The sequence below is a fragment of the Protopterus annectens genome, chromosome 10.part0 (assembly GCF_019279795.1).
Source record: "Protopterus annectens isolate FY-2018-M chromosome 10.part0, PAN1.0, whole genome shotgun sequence".
In the NCBI taxonomy this organism is placed as follows: Eukaryota; Metazoa; Chordata; order Ceratodontiformes; family Protopteridae; genus Protopterus; species Protopterus annectens.
The window spans coordinates 1,037,273,689-1,037,290,225 of NC_056744.1; the positions used below are offsets into that span (position 1 = coordinate 1,037,273,689).

A 16,537-nucleotide genomic window follows, 5' to 3' on the forward strand; every position below is an offset into this window, starting at 1 on the left:
TTTTTATGCAACATTTTCATGCAATGTTTTAAATAGAAATTATGATTAAGGGAAGAAATTCAGTGTTGCTATTCAACTTTAATTTTCATTGCATACTTTCAATACACATTTCCTGAGAAAGACATCAGAATAATAACCATTTAGGAAATAACTCAGTTCATTATACATCTTGTTGAGTGTTCAGAGCAATTCGTGATTTCATTACTAAATGGGAAGGAAGTCAGCCTGAATCAAATAACTCAATTAAGCCAGGGCACCCAGAAGCCACAGTGGCTTATAGATGTCTGGGATACATCTCTGAGTATTTTCCAAACATTTTAATCCATAGGCTAGCCTGACCTAAAAACATCAGGATTTCAAGGAAGATGCAAGTTGTGCCCAATGCTTAATACTCAAAGCTAACAAAATACTAGCTCACAATAAACTAACAAGACAATTATGAAGATACAAAAATCCTCTCTGGGAATACTGCCTGCCTCTCTACCCCAGACCCCAAAAAATCAATCACTGCCTGTTCACTCCTCTGGTGTTGGACTTGGCTGAAAGCAGAGGTTTAGATGGCCACAGTCATGTATTTCAATTGACTGCTGTCATACATATACATAGCATGCCTCCTCACCCCTTCACTCCAAAGGCAGTCACCTGTATACATGCCTGATGTGTGGTTGTGAGGAAAGTGAAAAATAATAACGATCATTGTAATGTATTCCACTTTGTTGCTCTTACACAGTACACTGCTCATGCATAAGATATAGTAACCTTCTTTGTACACCTCCAATGTCTGAAAAAAGTAAAGGAAACAATGATAATACTCTCCACAGCCCCAACACAAGCTATAATGACCTCCTGTACTCACCTCTAAGGTTTGATTCTGATGAAAATTAAAGAAGTAATGACCCCACCACCCCTAGCCTCCCAGACAACTTGCAGCAGCCTTTGGTGCACACCTCAGAGCAGGACTGATATTAGAGTGGGTGGGACTGAGGGCAGAGACCTCCATTAAGTCCATGTCAAAATCTGTTTATACAGTCTGGGGCAGTGTATAAACTCTAAATGTCTGAATGGTCTATGATGTATTTTATGCCTTACTTTTAAAATGTAATGACTTGTTAATTGCACTTTTTTACTGATACTCAGAAGAGTTACTGTATACACACACACACACACACACACACACACACACACACACACACACACACACACACACACACACACACACACACACACACACACACACACACACACACACACACACACACATTCAACTTGGGAGAATTCCATTTAACCTGCTGCATGTTTTTGTGGTGGTGGAGTTAACCAAAGCACATGGGCTGATGTACACAACGAGAGGGAGGGTATGCAGACTCCACATAGAAAAAAACACAGCCAAGAACTGAACCAGAGTAAAGCACCATGAAATGGCAATGATACTCCCTGCTCTACAGTGACAATGAACAGTTGCTTACGCACACATCCTCTTTGTGATAAACCACCACTTACTGTATGTAAGGTCTATGTTTGTGATGGTAAGTGAAAGAAAATATGGCTAGCTTGTTACTCTTAAATATGCTGCAAACACTTTTCTGTCCCTCCCAACATACACAAGAGGAATGGCAATGCTGATGATGTTTGTGCAAGAAAGCCAAATAAGTCATAGCCAGCTTGTTACTCTTACACTGACATGCAGGCATGAGCGCGCGTACACACACACACACACACACACACACACACACACACACACACACACACACACACACATACATTTTGCGCTGACCAGCAAATAGCAATGCATTGTGTAACATTGATAATGCTACAGCAGATCAGTGACTGTTATTTAGAACTCATTGAGGAGTAACTCATACCTGTCACTGTCCCTGATTTCACATAAAATCCATGATTTTGCCTCATAATTTTGCTCTGTCCATTGAAAAAAGTTCGACTTGCTGGTAAATCATTTAGGATTATAGTCAGTCAGTGTAAATCCAGCCATTAGAGCTTCTTACTTCATATTATCCAAAAAAAATGCATATCGATGCAAAATGTGTCATTCTATCAAGTTTTAAAATGAACTAGAGAAATCTTTTAAAATATTCCTGATTGAGAGCTTTTATTCTGCTATTATTTTTGGCTTTGTCCAGAATTCCTGAGCAAAAAAGTTGAGTGTTATATCTGGTGTTCTTCCCATATTAATAAAACTTTCTAAAAGAGGAAGAAACATCCCTGAAGACTGGAAGCATCGGTTCTTCTTAAAATCTGAGGTAAGCACTGCGATGGGTCACTCTCGGCTGCTGATCTCTAGTGCTTACCCTGCTCATGTTCATTCAGTGACTACCAACTTTATGGTAACACAGTCAGATCACAACTATGATTTTGATAAAGAATGTAATCAGAAGACAAGTGATCTATTTTACTTCTCATTTTTCCCAAACAGCAGCAGCTTTTGGGGGGGCTCCACCACAGCCAAGGATGACTAACTGGGGCCCCCTGCAGCCATGGATATTGCAGATGAATAAAGCTGGCTACAATGATAGTTTTAGTGTTCAGAATGCCCACCACCAGGATTAACTAAGTCAAGGACACTATGTCAGTGGTAAAACAATTTTATGAAACTGTGAAGCCTGTTACTTGACAGAACACCATTACTATAACCATTGACATATTTGAATTTTAAAGTAGATGTAAGAGTTAATAATACCCATTTGATTGATTATGTGCATAAGACTGCTTTACTAGCTTTTGTTGGTTTGACAAACAAGTTGTAAAAATATAAAAATAAGATAACTTGTTGTGGTTGGGGGGCCCCAGCGATGCAGGGTTCGCTCGTACCTAAAGCCGGCTATAATTGGATTCACACTCAGTTTGTATAAGATCCTGTAAGGACCATCCTAGATTCAAGATTACGTAAGATTCTTATTATGGAAAAATGAAATATGTTACTGAGACAGGCTCAAGTAACTTTTTGCCAGAGCCAAGTGCCTCTCTTGTATTGTATTATTATATCGTACTGCATATTCATTCGTTATTATACTTTCAAACCTTTTACCTGCATCCTTTCTAGAAGAACATATTTCCTTTATATCTTTCCATTCCCAATATTTTTACTTTCTCTTTTTTATGTACAGCATGAGAAAGACTTCAGAAACACTAAATCCAAGAATAAAGGAATCTACCCAATCTCAATAAGAACCTAAAAACACTTAAATCAAAACACACACACACACACACACACACACACACACACACACACACACACACACACACACACACACACACACACACACACACAGACACACACACACACAGACACACACACACACACACGCACACATGCATTTTATATGCACATGTGCGCATGCACACACTTTCTCTCTTATCAAGAAATAACCATTTTTCATGTGGGGTGCTTAGCCCCCAATCCTCCTAGTTTAAATATACCAACTCCATGACCATGTTACTGAAAAGAAAGGGTAAATACTACCCATCTGAATATTCCTTCTCCTTCTATGCTGCAATTATCTGAAGAAACAATATAATCCAACTCACATGCAGTTCAAAATAGAAAATAAAAAAGGAACACTCCTGATCCCTTACTCCTATTCCCTCCAAATAATGTAGTACAAGAATGTGATCAAACACACTGAATAGAAAACTACAGAATCATGGTACTAATACAGATCCCTGACAGTTAGATTAGAGGGTTAAAGAGCTGTTAACAAGCTGTTTCCTGTGGTGCAGTGGTGCATAGTTTGATTCCTTCAGATTCCATTGGCTAACTTTGTGACTCTGAACAATTAATTTAACTAGACACCTGTCATGGGCTGAGTCTAAGAAAGGTCCATGGAGGTCAGTGTTTTACCCCCTATTGCACTACCTTCCTCTTTTCCTCTAATTCATGCTTCCTGTAAACGAATACAAGCAACAACAATAAAACATTATCACATTTTTCCTTGTCTTCTGATAGAAGATACAAATAAATAAACAAAATACTCACTCTTAGGACTATTAACAGTGGCACATAGTGCCTTGCTCATGAATGAAAAAAAAAAAAAAACTCAAAGGAAACTACACAGTCCTATCCATTTTCCAACAAGCTTATGCCACTTTTCTTAGTATAATGGCAATTAAACGTTTGCAGCCTGAATCCTTCTTTTTCTGCCCTATTCCCGTTTACCTTTAAATTTAACTACAGAATCATATTTCTTGTCTTATATTCTTTGCAGCTTTATCTCTTGTCTTATATTCTTTGCAGCTTTCCTCTAGTATTTACATTATGATGATCTTCTGTCATAGTTCCAATTTCACGTCAACTAAAATGAAGCCAATCCACCTTGGAGGGCTATCATATGTTTCTAACGCTACGGTCTTATCTCCATTCTCTTTTGAAATGCTTCTGACAAAAATTCCAAATTTTTCTGCCTACAAAATAGGAAAACATATTGCACTACCTTCCTCTTTTCCTCTAATTTATTAGATTTACAATGTAAAAATCCTTCCACTTTTTTAAAATCCCAGCTACTTACATTAATCTTCCTTACCTTGATTTTGTCATTTCCATATGCCACCTTCCCTTTTAGCACTCATTCTCAATGACGTAGACATTATCTCATTTGTTAGCTTTAATTACATACTTCTGTTTTGAGAATCAGACATCAAAGATGAATAAATAATTTTAAAACTGTCTTTTCGACATCAGCTCCCCCTACTGCATCCCATTCCTAAAATTTGTGATAACAGTAAACTAAATATCAACTATTGTTTCCTTAAATCATTGTTGCTGTATATGAACTTTTCATGTCCTTTTATAACATCTTCATCTAAAGGCAGGAGTCATTCATGTGTCTTAAAAGCAAATGATCTTGCAACAATTATGCAGATTTATAAGCTGTGTTCATTCAACCTATCAATTCTAATCTTAAAACTGTCTTCTTCTAGTTTTTTCCAAAAACTCTTCTTCCCAGACCATGTCAGTTAAAACTTATGATCAGAAAAATGTAATTAACTTCATACCTTCTTCTTTTTCCTGCATCACTTTTCAAAAAAAAATTGGAAAGAGTATAGTGGAAATATACCAACAGCATCAATGAATGTGAAAATGTAAGATATACTAAAAGGTTAAAATATCGAAACTTGTACAATGTCTCATATTGACAGGGGTGTTGTGGCCTTTGGCCTGTAGCGTCGGGCCCAAAAAAACCCCGGGATGTCTGCTATTTCCCTCTAATACCCACCCTGCCATGCATTATTGCTTATCATAGGGTAATTTCTCTGTTTTGTCTCTGCTAGGTAGGGCTAGGCAGGGATACCCCACTTAAAACACAAATAAAGTAAAATTAAACACGTGTAAGTTTGAATCGTTTCCATTTTTATTATTGTATTTTATTTTTATGCATCTTGGAACTTTCTCATTAATCCCAGTAGTCAAAAATGCAAATAAATAAACAATTAAATTACCTCTGCTAACACAACTCCTCAGTCCCTGAGCTATTACAAATGTTAAGCCATATACTGTCATCAATTTGGCCCACCATGCACCCATCAATGAATACCTGCCTTCAGTAACTATCATTGCTTTTCTTTTATTCATCCATTTCCATCCTTAGACCAAATTACTTCTTGCTTTTTTCTTCCATTTTGACTTCTTTTATTTTTAGGTGAAGTGCCCTGCCTACTTTTAATGTTATTTTTTACCATTATTATTTTGTTATAATGTCCTTTTATAATATGCACAGTTCTGTGAATTTCAGTTGATTTCACCAGCAGAACCCCGCCCATTAGAGGCATGAGCTCAAGATTTTAACCAATGAATGAGTCTGTCAACTGGATCAGAATGTCTTTACATATTATATTCTGAACTCAGATTCAGATACACAAAGTAATAACGTACACAGTGTCTTTGTTGCATGTGTATTTGGCAAGCAAGGCTGTAAAGTTTATTAAAGTTATGTGAAATATCTGCACTTTACAATTTAAAAAAAAAAAAAAAAACATTGATACAGTTTATGTAACATCATCATTTAAGATATTTTCTAAAGAAATAATAAAGCCCAAACTTATGTCTAGAAATTCTGCTTTTTAAGTTGACAAAAACTGAAGATGATATTACTGGTCTTTTTTTTGATGTTTTCTTTACAAAGAGCATATCACCAATTAAATGTTCAGTCAGAGAAAATATTGAGGTTTCTATATCTCACAATCAATTAAGAGCAAAAATGTCAACATGAGACCAATTACTGACAAAAGAAAAAGAAAGAAAAACTTCATAAAAGATTTTTCCACTGTGAAGTCTGCGGATAAACATTTAACCATTTCTCATTTCTAACTAGACAACTTTTAATTCAAGTAGTGTTTAAGTAACAAAAGTATTGATTACCCTACTGAACAATGCAAACACAAACACACATATATTATATTTACATACACACAGAGTGTACAACAATACTTGCCTCTGTGTGCACGTAACATATTAAGGTAATTAAACTCTTATTTTTGAACACTACACATATTCGATTTAGTGAAATCTCGATCATATGGTCTCGACCATATGAAATTCGAGATTTCAGTCATTCGATTATGTGAAGTGTTTCCATATATATATATATATATATATATATATATATATATATATATATATATATATATATATATTTATATATACACGGCCACTATAAGGATGTTGTACCTTTTTTGTTCATGCAGCAAGGAAAAGAGTGAGCCTCCCGAAACGTATTGAGTAACAATGGCAAACTGGCTGGGGTCATCTAAACAAGCACCGACAAACTGAATTACACATGGATGATTAAGCCTGCAGAGGATTGAAACTTCTCGGCAAAACATATCCACATCTGATTTGGAACAGTATGTATTGGCTCGATACCTATAAATATCAAAAACAGACAATGACTGCTAGGTTAACTAAGTGCTTCATTTTTGTCACTGAATAATTTCATGCTTCCTGTAAACGAATACAAGCAACAACAATAAAACGTTATCACATTTTTCCTTGTCTTCTGCTTCTTGTGCATGCCAGCATTCTATGACAATAGAGAAGTCTTGCTTGATGCATTGCTGTCAATACAGAGTAACTAAAAGCATTTTTTCAGTTTTTGCTCATCTTCGTTTTGAGATCTCAGACAATAGTGACAGGCAAGAAAGTCTAACTGGATTACAATGGGTGGGGCAGTACTCAAGATGCAGCAATCAATATGGCCCAGAAGAAAGTGGCTCTGCCATGATATTCACAGGACCTCCAAGTGTTATAAGACTGTTAATTGTTTAATTGTTTTTAATTGTTTTAGCATAATGTAATCTATAGTATAGCAGCATTAAGTGAAGAGCTAAGTGCAGGTATAGACAGAGCATGTTCTTATATAGGTATCAGTAAATTAATCCCAGTGACTCTTCTGAAATAGTAGAAATTATTGACTATATAAGGCAGCTGTTGCTGCGTAAGTAATTTATCTACTATGAGGCTGTCCTGATGCCTGAATGTAAGTGAGGGATCTAGCATCTTCAAATAATTGGAGTGTTGTACCATTTCAATTGGCTGTCTGAAGGGACAAGAGATCTTGAGTTTGTCATCATCGCTTATATTTATTTATTTAACATTTGTTGACCAGGAAAATCTGACTAGGACAAAGCCTATTTTCAGTGGAGCCCTGGAGAGAAACACTCTAGACGCATGTCTTTGGAATGTGGGAGGAAACCAGAGTACCTGGAGGAAACCCATGCTAATGCAGGGAGGACATGTAGACTCAGCACAAAAGGCACCCCAGCCAAGAATCAAACCAGAGAACCTCTTGATGTGAGGTGACAGCTTTAACTGCTGCACCACTGAACCATCCATTATATTCTATGGGATCACAAAAATAATTGATTTTGCTTGATTATTGTTTACCACCAAGTTGTTACTGTATAATAAATTCCAAACCTTACATTCCACCTTTAGCCTCTTCTCTGTCTAAAAACTAGTTCTAGTTTCTTTGAGTAAAAATAAACTCATCCACATACTTGATTATCTTTAGCAGTGGTAAAGCCTGAATTTCGTATGTGACTGATGAAAAATAAAAACACTCTTAGGTTATAGCACTGATCTTTGTGACACTGAAGAAACTGAACTTAAAGTTATTTCAAAGGATGTACCATCTGGATACTCTTTAAAACAAATGAACAAACCAAACACAAAATGCAGTTTGTCAAGTTTTATTAGCATCATATTTTAATACATGGACTTGTGACCTTTTTGAATCAAGGAAGATAATTCCAACTATTATTCCCTTTACTATATTACTAATACGGTTAGTGCACTAAATTCCATTCTAACCCATGCTGCTTTTGTTACAAGAAGTCATCCATATCCTCACACTCAGCTAACTGGGAATAAGCACTTTTCCCATGTAGCATCTTTGCCAGTGGTGTGATGTGTTAACAATAGGTTTTTAATCTGTAGATGCCTTGGGGAAGGCTACTTTTGGAAGGGACATTATCACAGTCTCTTTAAATTCAGGGGGAGCAATACCAAATTGAACAACATGTTTAAATATGTTCAGGAAGCTTAAGAGAAGGCCTTACATCTCTAGGAAGGATGTTGTAGGACTGCCACAGAGATATTCCACATTCTGTCAAGTTTATCTGCCAACTGTCTGATGATTTTTTTTTGCTAAATCTGTAAAGGGCTATCAGCTGCATAGTCAGTCTAAGCTGAAGAAGTTAATTGGCTTTTAGCAGGCATGTGATCTATAGGACCATTGTTTAGCCAAACCCAGAGTCTCAGTTGACCGAAAGAAGTGCCTGGTTGAATAATTTGCTAAGAGTAAGCAAATAGAGTCCCAGAGTATCAACCATTGTGCTACAGGAAGCAGTTCATTGATTACCCATAGCTTTAACTCTATGACTTAACTACCAGACTCTTCAACATTCTATGTAGGCAACTAATCAACATTTTGTCTGGCTATCTGCCTACCCAGAAATCAAGAAAGGGTTAATGGCAAGACTATTTCTATCTTATTGAATGTAGAATAGTTGAGCAACTCATTCAGTCTGTAACTCATTCAGTCACTATAAACAGTATAATGAGTTACAGTTATGGAATCATACTGCTATGAATAACAGTAGCGTCTGCTATGTAGCAGTAACCTAGTTACTACATGAGGTGCTGATGCACTCAAAGAGCTTACACAACAAACCCAGCTCATGTATTACAATTAATGATGCCTACTGACAGCCCAAGGAACTTAACTCCCTCTTCTGGTAAACAAATGGATTTTGAAAAATTAAAATCAGTATTCTGAAGCTTCCATTGTTTAATGATGACAACTTCGCTGTATGGCATAATATGTAAAAAAGGGTCTATATTACGTGATTGAATGGTTAAATAGTTGAACACGTAATAGTCGACCCGTAATAATTGAACCACCACAATGTCGAATGGTTCAATGGAGATCTCCGTACAGTGCAGAATGGAAGTTTTCCATTGACTGCACTGTAGTGCAATCATGGAGTTGGTATATTTAAGTAGCTGGGGGTGTGGGGGTGCAGGGAGGCTTGCCCCCCTGTGTAGAGCATTTAAATGGTTTGTTTGGGTGGGTTTTTCTTTTTTTCTTTTCCGTTCGACATTGTGGCGGTTCGATTATTATGGGTCGACTAGTACGTGTTCGACTATTTGACAATTCGATCATGTAATATAGACCCGTAAGAAATACCTGTGCAGTCTGTGCCTCATGTATTAACGTTTATGGTTTTAAAGTGTGTTCAAATGGACCAATCAAGAAGCTCATATTTGAAAGGCAGTGCAACATGTTACTGCTAATTATCGATTTTGGTTCTCTTCTGTAAAATAGACACTAGGTACTGTGATTTGCTACACTGAGAAATACAATAAATAAATATATCAGTTTGTTTGTCTTTTGGCTTTTCCCGGTTAGGGGTCGCCACAGTGGAACTCCGGTCTGCTAATAACTGGCAGTGGATTTTTACAGTACCGAGTTGCCAGTCGGATGCTCAACCTTCAAAGAAGGCACAACCATTCACACATGCACCTACCTGCATGTCTTTAAATGTCACTCAAACATAGGAAATATATCAGTAAATTCCTAAAACTATCACTCCCCATGTACACTAGGAAAACAACCCACATAACTACCATATTGGCAGATTTTACTAAGGTGCAGACTAATAAATGAACACCTACCTCTTGACTTTTATGATTTATGCATTTCCAGTGCATCAGATTATTGAAAGTGAACAAAACTATGCCTTATTTGAATCTGTCCTACTGAAAGACATCCTCTAGTTACAAAGATCATTGATAAAAAGGTAAGGCATGGCCGACTCCTTAAAACATTGGAATGTTCCCTCTCTTAATGAGTTTAATTTGTTTTAGTTCTGTATATTGTTTGCTTTCTCTTGTTTGTTTAATTATTTATTTATTTATTTTGGGTCACTGGGGTTTCTGAACATACCGTAATGCTGCATCTGGAAGTAATCAGTTTTATTCTATATTTCATGCATCTGCAATGTTACAGTTAAAATAGTTCATATACCTCAGTCTTTATTCTAGCTGATCTGTTTATTTGCTGTCTCTTGAAACATCTGACTCTGATGTCCCTGACTGTCAGTTACTAGTGTTATCACAGTAATTCAGTAATTTCTCTACTTTTGCATGCTCTATCTCTTTGTTATGGTAGGTTCATATTATGTACTATGGACTGTATTAGTAGGTCACGTAACCCTGTATGGTTTTATTTACTGCTGTCTGTATTAACAGCTCATATAACACAGTGTGCTTCAATTTGTTATGCCATTTAGTCCAAGCTATGGAAGAAAAGCATCCCTGGACTAGCCTACCCATGTGCAGCACAGATGATATGATAAAATTAAAATAAAAAAAATAATGTCTAATACAGAACTGCAGGGTAGGTCAGAAAAAATGTCAAAACATCACAGTAGTACTCATAACTGCCTACCTTGTTTATAAATGGAGATATCTTGTTGTAAGCTATACCCTCCTTGCCATTACAGACTTATCTCATTAAATATGATTTTGTGTTGCAAATAAATAAATAAATAAATAAATAAATAAATAAATGCATTTGTTATTGTATATTAAAAGCTGCATGGATGCCAAGTGTTCAATAATACAACTTGGCTGAAAGGTCTGCCCACTGAATAAGGTTGCTGGTGTCTGGATTTGCTTCTTTTCCTCAAGTGTAACAATCTTGGAGATGATTATATTAATTACGGGGTGCATGGGAGTGAACCTCCATATAAGAAATTGCCTTCTCCACTAAATGTCACATATTGATAAACAAGTTCATTGATTTGCTTCTGATCAACTTGCTTTTCAATTAACTGCATGCTGGCAAAATGGCATGCTTTGTTAAAAAGTGGTCAGCTCTACATTACAGATGCAGATAACTGGCTTTTGATATCACTTAACTTGCATGCTGAGTAACCCTGCAGGAAACCAAGCACAGAGAAAAGGTAGATATGTTATATGGATAGCTGAGATGCTTATGTCTTCTGATTTTCTTCATCTAGACTTTTTGGGGTCTACTGAGTGGGGCAAGATGCTTAGAGAGGTACATGCCAAAGGAGACATTATAGGTTCATAGGTTAGTACTAGGCTAATTGCCCTTGCAAGCCATTTTAAGCCTAGCCAATTATCCCTTGTGAGACTCAAACCCTGCACCTTGTGTTTGTAAGGCAAAGACCTTAACCATTAGGCCACCCTCCCAACCCAAATGCATTTCATAGGTTAGTGCTAAGCTAACTGCCATTGTGAGCCATTTTAAGCCCAGCCAATTATCCCTTGTGAGACTCAAACCCTGCACCTTGTGTTTTTAAGGCAAACACCTTAACCATTAGGCCACCCTTCCAACTCCTTATTTAAATATTTAAAGTTAGACCTAATGACATGAGTAGAGGGGGAATAGTGACTTCTCCTGGTCATGCATGAAATGGCTTTGGGTATTAGGTGGTGCAACAAGCATACATTTTATGTAAGAAGCATCTTCGCATTGCTCTTTCAGCCTACTTTCTTCCTTCCAACTCAGTATACATGATCTGTTCCAAAGCCAGTCCAGGGTTCATTATGTGTGGGAGGTTTAGTTTAAAAAAAACAGTTTAAAAAGCAACTTTTCATCTCGGACTTTTTCTGGGTTATTTGCTTTTCAAAGATTCCTTCTTTGAGATCTCTTTCCCTAGTCCTTCAGACATGACAATGAATTCTGCCCTGCTGCTTCTGCTCTTTGCACAATCTCCCAAAATTCTTATTTCCACATTCCCATTATTTAATGGGAATTAGGTTACAAATAATATTCTCTGAACTTTGGTGAAAACATGATGATAAAATGATAGTGTTTTGCCTACGTAAGTGCCCACATCTCTGAGAACTGTGTCTTTCTTGGGGGGTGGGGGTGCGGCATTAATGTAGTATACAATGAGGTTTAATACAACTTCACTACATTTCTTAGCATTTGCTGCTCAAATACATAATTTACCTGATATTAAAGAAAATGTGCAAGATATTCTTAAGTCTAAAATATATACAATAAGCCATTGTTATCAGATCAAGAAGTGGACATGCCTGGAAGAACTATCTCACTTCAAAATATCAAAAAGAGACTATAAGAAATTGAAAAAAAGTCTAGATAGCAACATTGCACAATATTCTATAGTCTTTGTGAATAAAATGAGCATAATAGTACTGTTTCTTTGCAGTAATAGTATTATGAATAAGAGGATTAAATACTTGTATCTTGACTAATTTAAAACAATTTTATTCACAAACTTAATACAGATCCCCAGTGAATCAAAAATGATTATCTTTTTGTAAAATTAAAATTCTCACATCGGTCCTTTCCAAGAGATTCCAAGGTGTTCTTTCAGATTTTTTTTTCACTTATTCAATTTAGAGTAATTTTTGGTAGACAGGCAAAGATCATTACTTTAACTGGACAACTCATCATGGAAGAATGTTCATGTAATCAAGCCTTGGATGCTTCTGAAGTGCTTTGTAAAGTTGATATTCCTGTTTCTTGAAATGTTAAAGAAACTGCATTTTTCCAAATGCATTATACCGGCACTTGTTAAATTATACTCTTGCTTGTTTACTAGACTCTGTATAAACAATACTTCTAAATCTTACTAAGAGCAGTACCATTGCACCCCCCCCCCACACACACACAGGCAAAAAAAACTCTCCCCGTCTATTCAACATGGTTGGTTTGATAAAGCTGTAAACACGTAGCATGACTTACAAAAGCCTAAGCTATAAATCGCAAAATTCAAACATAAACAAGAGTAAATTCCAAATTCCAAAACAATGTGAAGGTGTACACATGAAGATTGTATATTCATATTTGGGTTTACTTTCATGCAACAAAAACACACTTTACTGAAACTCAAACTGAGGAGACCAAACTGCCGAAAGTGCAGTTGAACAAAACTTCAGTCTATAGAAGCACACTTGTATGAACACAGATTGTTGCTTCTGGACTGGTATTGCAGAACAGATAGAATGTTTGTCTTTATTTGTTTAAACTGTATCTTATATAGAACTTGGAGCTTGTTGGTGTACATCACGATACAGTGCGGATATGGAGATTTACCCTTTTGCCACTGTAGTGCGATCTAAGAGTTGGTATATATAATATGCAGTGGGGATGGGAGGTGCAGGAGGGCTTGCCCTCCCTGCAAAACTGTGTGTGAAAGTTAGTTTTGTATGTTTTTGTGTTTCAGAGAAGTGAGCTTTAATAGACTGAAATTTCGTTAACTTCACTTTTGGCAGTTTAGTCTCTGCAATTTGAATTTCGGTAAAGTGTGTTTTCATTGAATGAAAGTAGACCCTTATAATTATACCAAAGGTGAACAGTAGTTGGCTTCTGTCAGAAGAAGCAAAAGCTTTGCACATTGATAACAGAGATGCTATTTATTTCTTTTTTAACCTTTGTTAACCCTTTCCAAATTCAACCATGGCCAAATAGGCAGGCATTACAAGAATTTAAAAAATGATATAACAGTAAGTAACAGATTATACAAAATAATTACTAGCTGAAAATAAAAAAGATAACTTACAGTAAAATGTCAAAAATAATGTAGGATGCCTAACAATGTCAAAATATAAAACAACCAGGTTAAATAATATTAATTTCAGTAAACATAGCAAGAGCTATCAAATAAAGCAAGAATATAATTTGTTACTGAAATGATAGTGAATTATGGGACATATGCTCTTCATTTCTTGTATACAGTAAACATAGTTCCATATTATAGTACTAATTCAGGAAATTAATGCTCTAAGAACAGACTCTGTTTTATAAAACATACCTCTAGCCAAATTGTAAATATCTGTCTTTAAAGCTCACAGAGCACAGTGTAGAAACTAAGTTTAGAAAATAAGACTGAGCTACTCATAACTATTCACAGTATTGAACTTTCAGAGGAGTGGAACTCATATTTTAACAGGAGGACCAACCTGGTTATCTCCTTTGTTGTGATGCAGGGTTAGGCATAGCTTAATTTCCCTGCTGTACCTTGCACAGGTGTGCTAACACTAACCCTACCTCTAAACCCCAATACTGTACATTAACTGATGAAACAACTTCTTCCCTAACAGTAACACTATCCAATACATTCACTACACACATGCCCAACACTAAAGCTATTCCTTTACTTAGTTCTTATTCAACTCTATGACAGCTTCCCACTTTAATGTTACTGAATTTGACAAACCCAGCACTTGATGTAAGGAGCATTCAAAGTTAAAACTGATGATAAAATCAATATTCTATAGACTAAACTGCCACCATATTACATATTCAGATGTGGGGGCTTGTCAACTTGTTGGGGGCACAGGAAGGAAAAAAAAAGGTTTTGTGTTTTGTAATCTTGGAAGTATCATTATTTTGACTAGACACATTCCATGGTAAGTATTGCTCTTAATTAGCACATGATAGTTAAAACAATTCAAAGAGGGGTGGCCTAATGGTTAAGGTGTTTGCTTTACAAACACAAGGTGCAGGGTTTGAGTCTCACAAGGGATAATTGGCTAGGCTTACAATGGCTTGCAAGAGCAGTTAGCCTAGTACTAACCTATGAACTAAATTTGAGAAACTGCTATGATACTGCATTAGAAGTAAAAAAAAAAGACAGGATGCATTCATTAAACTATTTTGAAGGGTCTCAAAAAAGAAATTTAGTGAAATTGAATTTTGTGCATAAATCAAACATTGGATATAAATTCAATTAAAAGGCTTAATTTTGGCACAATTAAAACCAGAATTAAATATCTAGGAGTTCAAATCTCAGATAATATTGACTCCATTGAAAAAAACTATTGCAACATAGTATTGCAGGAAATTAATCTCTGGATTAAAGAAATGGAATAATTTATATTTTCCCTTTTAAAATTGATTCCTACTTATAAAAATATTATTGGAAAAATGTTACATATAATTATTATGCCTTCAAAAGAAACAATAAAAAATGAATAAAGTTCTTTATGGTACCACTCCAAGCCTATGACTGCTTTTGTAAATCATACCAGACCAAGAAAAAGAGGTGGTATTGGATTTCCAAATATAGACTACTATACTCAAGCATCTATATTTAAAACTATTTTATGTTTGGTATTATAATGCACAATAAATGATACTGCACACATTTTTTGAGGATTTGAATCTTAAACCTTTTCCTTTTTCTTTTAGTTATCTTAAATAATGAGATGTTACGAGTCACTAAAACTTCTTTATCCTTTGTGTTGAACTAGTTAGTCTTACTAGGCTAGTAGCCTTTTTCAGCGGAGACTTGGGGTGGTATTTATACTATGAGGGGAAATTTGGCCAGGGCATCAGGGAGCTTTCCCTACTCTTTCTGATAGGTACTGCGGGGTCTTTTACATCCACCTGTGCTACTACCAATTCAAGCAGGTGGGGCATTGATCTTTTGTCTCATCTTAAGGACAACATATTTGGGACAACATATGCAGGAGTGCAGCATCCCCACTATGCAGCACTGCAATGTCAGTAATTAATCTACTTGGTGTGGGAATAGAACCCACAGCATTCTGTACCAAAGATGAGTGTACTACCTGTCACACCACAGACAGTGGCTAGTAAAATGGTCAAATAAATGTAGTAACAAAATCTAATTACTTGAATTTGCTATGAAAATCCTTTAATACATATATATATATATATATATATATATATATATATATATATATATAAGAATATCATTATTAAAAATGGTTATTCTCATTGATTCCAATAGCAAATTCAGTAGGTTTTTCGGAAAGTAATGTTCTTGGCATGATTTTGAGATTGAAGTCTTATGATAGCTCATATTGTATATTGTTATGATGTCTTGGATGAAGTAAATGCATTATCTACAAATAAGATTATACTTAAATAAGAGTAAAGACAGGGGACAGGAAAAGATTAATGACACAAAATGAAAAAGAAAAATTTCCAAGAATAGTAGAATATTTTTCTTTATTCATAGTGGGCAATGGAGTTATAAAACCATGTATTTCAAATGT

At 35.7% G+C, this 16,537-nt stretch overlaps 1 protein-coding gene across 2 annotated transcripts in view; it reads right to left on the minus strand.

The window, feature by feature from the left end:
* The window catches only part of LOC122813471 (serine/threonine-protein kinase TNNI3K), a 2,121,983-nt gene that overhangs the window by 1,137,740 nt on the left and 967,706 nt on the right, over positions 1-16,537 (minus strand). For both annotated transcript variants that reach the window (XM_044085806.1, XM_044085805.1), the window contains exon 16: positions 6,680-6,874. In XM_044085806.1, the coding sequence (XP_043941741.1) occupies positions 6,680-6,874 (195 nt within the window). The remainder of the gene's footprint in view (positions 1-6,679; positions 6,875-16,537) is intronic.